At 49.2% G+C, this 7,046-nt stretch overlaps 1 protein-coding gene across 1 annotated transcript in view; it reads right to left on the bottom strand.

The window, feature by feature from the left end:
- The window catches only part of ACACA (acetyl-CoA carboxylase alpha), a 97,500-nt gene extending 90,697 nt beyond the window's left edge, over nucleotides 1–6,803 (bottom strand). The window contains 2 exon segments of the mRNA XM_005424387.2: nucleotides 5,867–6,119; nucleotides 6,761–6,803. Of these exon segments, the coding sequence (XP_005424444.1) occupies nucleotides 5,867–6,093 (227 nt within the window). The 5' untranslated portion in view covers nucleotides 6,094–6,119; nucleotides 6,761–6,803.
- Between the last annotated feature and the right edge of the window lie 243 nt (nucleotides 6,804–7,046).

The raw sequence follows: 7,046 nt of genomic DNA, 5'->3' as shown, positions 1-7,046 counted from the left end.
GGGAGGGATGCAGCAGCACCCAGGAGGATGCAGCACCCATGGGAGGGATGCAGCACCCAGGGGAGGGATGCAGCAGCACCCAGGGGGATGCAGCACCCAAGGGAGGGATGCAGCAGCACCCAGGGGGATGCAGCACCCAAGGGAGGGATGCAGCAGCACCCAGGGGGATGCAGCACCCAAGGGAGGGATGCAGCAGCACCCAGGGGGATGCAGCACCCAAGGGAGGGATGCAGCAGCACCCAGGGGGATGCAGCACCCAAGGGAGGGATGCAGCAGCACCCAGGGGGATGCAGCACCCAGGGGAGGGATGCAGCAGCCAGGGGAATCCTGCCCAGGTGAGCACACCCCCAGCTGCTGCAGGCTCTGTGACCCCAGGGGCTCAGTGCATTGCATGTAGGATTGCAACAGCCTGGTTGTACCAGCCCTAGGCATTGCTTTAGCCCTAGAAATGTCAAAAATAGCCCAAACATTCATCCTCACAAAACAAACCCCTCTCTCAAACGTCTCCACATCTCTAGGATACTTTAACCCCTCAATCCACCACCTAAGCATAACTAACCTCCTCAACAGAGGACAAAACCTTGCCTCTCACCTAATTGACCTTTCCTGACACAAAATACTAAGCCCAAAAGGACCAGCCAACCTACAACTATAGCAACCAGTGTGGGGCTGTCAGGAGGGGTGGGGAGGTGACAGGGACAGCTCTGCAGGGAATGCCACAGCTTGTGCAGGCACACACACACAGCGTGACAGAGCTCCTCTAGGTGAAGCCCTGGTTTTCACCTACAGCTCAAAACAAATGAAACTTGACTCAGCTCCGACATGACTCGAGCCTCAGGATTTCAGGGAGTTAATAAAGGATGCAGCACAGAACAGAAGCAGGCCTCTCTGCACTGTCTGCCAGATAACTGCCCTTCCCTGCTAACACAGCATGCCAGCATCAGCCCAGGCAGGTCTTTAGCCCAAAGCTGGAATTTTTACAGAGCCCAAACGGGTACAAGATGCCAGGATTCCTCCCAAATAACCAAGTGCCAACAGTTTGGCACAAGTTCCTTTTCCTAGCCACACACCTGGCTGTTCACCTGCCATGCCAGGTGCATTTGGAACAGGACCATTGCCAGGACACACAGCCCAAATCACTGAACTTCCCTGCAAGTCCAAAAGCAACACTCAAAACATCCACTGAATCCAAGCATCAATCCAGATGAACAGCCAACTTTAAATCAAATTAATAACCATAGTCCAGTTCCTAAACTTAGAGAGTACCAAAAGAGCTTTACTTTTCCATCCTAAAGTAGAAAACTCCACATGTTCCCAGAGCAGCAAACAGCCCAAAGCTCTTCAGGTCAAGCCCTAGTATCAAGATAAAAGTGAACAACAACAACAACAGCAGCAGCAGAGAGCTGTGCAGCAGAGCGAGAGGAATTGCAGTCCCTGGCAGGGAGCCCTGCTGGGCTCTTTGGCAGAGTTCAGGTGTTGGACAGATCTGATCTGCACAACACCAGAATGGACCCTTTTACACCAGGTGGGGCAGCCTCACATTAAATTCAGCACAGTGAGGTTGGTTATCTCTCAGGCAGGAGGATCAGATAAGTGAGCACGTGGCTGTCACGCTGGGGTGTCTCAGCCAGGGAATCTCGGCACAATCTCCCAACAAATGACTGAATTTAGAGAGGACATGTCTGTTAACTGAGGCTAAAGGGAGTAAAATAACACCAAAAGAAGAATACAGCTTCTGAGAGGCAGGCAGAGCTACAGAGTGTGTTTGCCCAGGGAGCAGAGCAGCTTCCAGGGAAGGAAGGAGCTGCAATCCCCACGTGCAACTCCCACCTCACCAGTACAACCAGGCACAGCCACGAGGCCAAACCACCTCCTTCTCTTTCAACAGAGAGAGGAGGAAGTCAGCTTTTCACTGCAGGTGGATGAAGTTCATGGCCTTAAGCTGAAGCAGGGCAGGTTCAGGTTAGAAATTAAGCAGAAATTCCTCCCTGTGAGGCTGGGGAAGGCTTGGCACAGGGTGCTCAGAGAAGCTGGGGCTGCCCCATCCCTGGAAGCATCCACAGGCAGGTTGGGACAGAGGGAGGTGTTCCTTCCTCACAAATCAGCCCACACAGAAGCTCCACCACAGGGAGAGCCAGAGGGGGAATCTTTTTTGAGGGTAGAGATGAGAAGAAGGGGAAGCATGACCAAAAATTTCTCTGTCCACCTGTGATGTGCAAGCTAAACCAGGCAGGGAGATTCCTTTAGCTGAGGTGCTCAGACAGCACCAATCCAGTTTTGTTCGTGCATACAAAGATGCAGACAGCATATATGTGGATATTGGTCCTGGCCCTGCAGACAGCCGGGAACAGAAGGATTTCTCCGTGCAGCAGAGGAGAAATCCCCTGTGCAGCAGCCCCCAGCACACTTGTGCCTCCCTGCCCACAGCTGGCCCAAAACCACAGCAGCACCAACAGCTCCACAGCATCAATGCTCCTCAGTGCAGCTCCCAGCCACAACCTGCTGGGCTGCAAAGGAATTTTTTCCATTCAGAAGAGGCTCAAAAGGATCTTTCACTGCGTTCAGGGCTCTGTGCAGCCACTCTAAGCAGGCACCTTGTCCCACTGCCAGGCTGGGCACGCTCAACCCCTGCTGCCCAGGCTAAAATTGAGGCTTTTGGCCAAATTTCCTTTAGCAGATGATTCGTTCTGCTTAAGCATCCCCATCATTTATGGAGACACTGAGGAGTCCATCCAGTGTTAGGAGCAGCGAGCTAAAACTCTGTGGGCTTCATGTGAGGGAACAGCTGAACTCCATCCAAAAATTTGCCTTTCAGCTGATACAAGTGGATTGTCAGGTGACTGTGCACCCATGTCACTGCTTATGAAACCAGAGCCCTGATGTACAAATACCAGAAGACATCCAGGTTTTGTTCTATTTTAAACAAGAATTTGACACAAGACACCATCTCGGAAACTAGGAATTAAATTTAGTCATAATCAACAACAATTTATTAAACAAGATAGATTGGCCCAAAGTATTTTCCAAGGGGCATTCATGGAGGAGTTTACTTAATTTGCCACTAAAACTTCAGAAAGGAGCACAGCAAGTCTGTAACAGGTCACTTCAAGGAAAACTGTATGCCAGCAGGACTGGTTGGAAGTGCTGATGGAAACTTCTGAACTCAGAGAAAACACAGGCAGAAAAAAGGAAAATAAAATTTGGCAGGCTTGGTTTTATCACTGGATGGTGCAAAATGCAACAGAGACTCCCTGAACACTCAGTCTGGGTGGTTACTGTCCCCACACACCAGTTTTTGGGTGCTGATGACCCACACAGCGATTGAAAGTTCGTTTTTAACCCTCAGAGCAGCAGCCAGCTGGCACACCTGAAGGTCTCCATGGATCTCCAGGGCAGGAGAGCCCAGAGTGCACAACCTGTCCCAGCAGGAGTGACTTCAGCAACAGCATAAACACTGCACACATCAATAAGGTCACACAAACCTGCCCTCACAGACCCTTTGGCAGCTGAGCAAATCGTGCATTTTAATTGTAACTGCTCCCTGAGGACTGCTCTGCAGCAAAGCCCTTCACCTCAAACAGGAGCCATCTCTATTTTAACCCTGTGGGAAAATCACCAGCAAATGGAAAGGTTTTTGGCAACTTCTTCTAAAAGTTATGCTCCCCTGGACCTTGTGTATGCTCTGTACACTTGTGTCCAAGTGTACAGAACTGCCTGTGAAATTTCCTTTATCACCTTACACAGCGTGGTACCTTTGTGAGCACCCAAAGGAAGCTGGAAGCCAGAGCACCTCTGTCCCATTAACTGACACAAAGTGACTCCAGGCAAGTTGTTGAACTTGTCTTTGTTGTTGTCTTGGTCTCAGTTTCTCCATCTGCAAACATGATTTAGAAATCTCCTGATGAAAGGGACAACCATCATGAAAAGTATTTCAGTTCACCTGAGTTTATCTTAGAAAAACAGCCCATAATGCTGTAACTTTTTTATTTGAATTGGCATTTCTCTCCAATTTAACTCAAAAGTCAAGTGCTCCCCAAAGGGACTGCCAAAGTAAGCAGGTTACAACAGAGGTGCCCAAGGTTGCACACCTATTGCACTCTGGGGCCAGACACTGCCCTGAAAGTTTCTTCCTCTGATATTTCCATTTACACACTTGTGGTTAGGCGCTCATCCCATTTCTTCTGTTCCTAAGCTGTATATAGTCACAGTTTCCTGCTTTAAAATCACCTTTTGTGCTGCCAGATCACTGCAACTGGCAGGCTGTGGAAAGGCAACCCTCTGTAAATTTGCTTTAAGGTTTTGCATCAGTTGTGCAAGTGCCAGCTGGCTGAAGATGCCCAGCAGCGTGCCCAGGACAGCTCTGTCAGGCACAGAGCAACGTCCCCCCTGCCCCATCCTGGGCTCTGGGACTGTGTGATCCCAGAGCTTCTCCCTGAACTGGGAAGGGAAACACCAAAAAATGGAGAGATTGCAATCTTCTCACTTTTCCTTAGCCTGCACAAGCAAAGAAACCAGTAAAACACAAAACAAGGATTAGCTGGCTGTGTAAATATCTAGCACTTGCTGGAATCAAAATTGCTTCAAAAGCAGCACAGCAAAGGCAGTGAGGGGCTGTCCAGTAAAACTGGAGTGGGATCCACACTGCCCTGGGTGTTCCTGGGATGGAAGGCACAGGCAGACAGAGCAGAGCTCCTGGAATATGGCAAACAAATGGAGGATCTATGGCAGAGTGAAGCCAGGCTGCCCAGGCGCTGAGAAAGTGATCTGTACATGAGGAGTGCCCAGAGTCCAACAGGGACAATCCCACAGGCACATCCCTCTACTGGAATGGAAATCAGCAGCACCTGAAGTAAAGGGGCCTTTGGACAAGGAAACAGCCTCAGCACCACGCCAACAGCCCAGCTCGTGGCTCACTCACAGAGTCAGGAGTGGGGCAGCCCTGAGACCAGCCCTGAGCTCAAGCACCAGCAACCACTTCAATCTTGGTTTATCACCACCCTGCAGGACTCCAGGCTTTACTACAACCTGCACCATTTTCCCCATTCTAACCAAAAAAATTCCAGTATGGAGCCACTGATCCTACCCACTGCCAGTTCTGTGGCTACACTGAAAGCAGCAAATCCATGCAAAGACAAACAGGAAAATATTGTTCTTGTTCTCAACAAGCAGGGCCCACAAAAACCACACACAAGTGAAAACTTGAAACATCTCAGTGAAGACACTTCCATTTTCTGAAAGCCAGGACAAGACAGGCAAGGAATCTAGGCACAAAGATTTCACTAAAACCAAAGGAAAACCGAAGGGTTTGATACAGAGAAACATACAAGAGGTCATTTGGAAACACAATGCCAGAGGGACACCTGAAGCCAAACACAGGTATAAAGCTGAACTTTGGATTATCTTTGGACATGGTAAAAAAGACTGGGGAACTTTCACTAACTATTTTATTTAATGGAGAACTTGGATTTAACTCTGTATCCATACCTCATGTGAGAACTTCAATTTAACGTCCATACCTCATGTGGCTTAACTATTTTATTTAATGGAGAACTTGGATCTAACTCTGTATCCATATCTCAAGTGGGTTAACTATTTTATTTAATGGAGAACTTTGATTTAACCATGTATCCATACCTCATGTGGCTTAACTATTTTATTTAATGGAGAACTTTGATTTAAGTCTGTATCCATACCTCACGTGGCTTAACTATTTTATTTAATGGAGAACTTTGATTTAACTGTGTCCATACCTCATGTGGCTTAACTATTTTATTTAATGGAGAACTTTGATTTAAGTCTGTATCCATACCTCACGTGGCTTAACTATTTTATTTAATGGAGAACTTTGATTTAACTGTGTCCATACCTCATGTGGCTGGCCGGGCCATCCTGAGCGTTGGGGAGCCCCAGGTCCGAGAGGGAGTCGGAGCAGACTGAGGCAGGGGACAGGGACCTCTCCTTCTCCTCCAGCAGGTCCAGCTTCACCAAGGAGCTGGTCTCATCCTCGGAGTTGTCCTCGGACACGGAGCCGATGATGAAGCGCGAGTGAGCGTCGGCATCCACAGCTTTGCTGGCCTCAGAGGACTCCTCCATGGCTCCCCCAAACTGGGCTCTCAGCACTGCAGAATAAAGGACAAAACCAACCCCGAGGTGAATAGCCACCCCTGGAGGGCAAAGCAAGGTGCACTGGTGGGAAATGAAACGTTAAAAGGGCAGAGCTGAACGCTGCTCTGCTCCAAGCACTGATTTCCCTGCTTGGGCAAGGACTCTGAAATTCACAAGCTGCAGAACCTCCCACCTCAGACAAAGCTGCAGGAGGCATTTAAAGGAAAAAAAAATCCACAAAAATAACCCCACACACCAGACCCAAAACCTGTAGAGGAAGGCAGGGGACTCTGAGTATCAAAACTTACAGGATCAGAGAATCCCTGGCTGGTTTGGGTTGGAAGGGACCTTAAATTTCATCTCATCCCACCCCCTGCTATGGGCAGGGACATCCTCCACCAGTCCAGGGTGCTCCTGGCCTTGGACACTCCCAGGGATGGGTCTGTTCCAGTATTCCAGCAGGGAATGAAAGCATTTTCTTAAAAGTCAAAAGAAAAATTTCAACAGAGAAAGGAAAGCAAAGGAACACCCCACAGCACAAAGGTGGGATTGGGAATAAACATTTGGTACCCCTGCTCTGCCTGACTTTGCTGCACTCTCATGACAGCTCCAGGCAGCTGCAAACACCCCATTGGGAACTGAGGAGTGCACTCACCTCTGGAGATCCGTGCAATCTGCGCACTGAGCCACTTCCAAAACGAACTGGAAAAGAAAAGAAGTAGGAAGCAAACATTAGGGTTATAATGAAGCATATCCCATGTGTGTTTTCCTGTTTACACCATCAAAACCATCCCCAAAAAAACCCACAGGCTGGCTGGCTTGCTCCAGGTACAGACTAACCCAGGAGCTAAAGCTGCCGTGCCCCAGTCCAGCCCTGGCACCTCCTGCTGGTCCATCCTTCTGGAACGTTCTGAGACCTGCCAGGAACAGTGGGATGCGCC

The sequence above is a fragment of the Geospiza fortis genome, unplaced genomic scaffold (assembly GCF_000277835.1).
Source record: "Geospiza fortis unplaced genomic scaffold, GeoFor_1.0 scaffold538, whole genome shotgun sequence".
Classification (NCBI taxonomy): domain Eukaryota; kingdom Metazoa; phylum Chordata; class Aves; order Passeriformes; family Thraupidae; genus Geospiza; species Geospiza fortis.
Note: the sequence above shows the minus strand (reverse complement) of the source record. Positions and strands in the feature narration are given on the sequence as shown.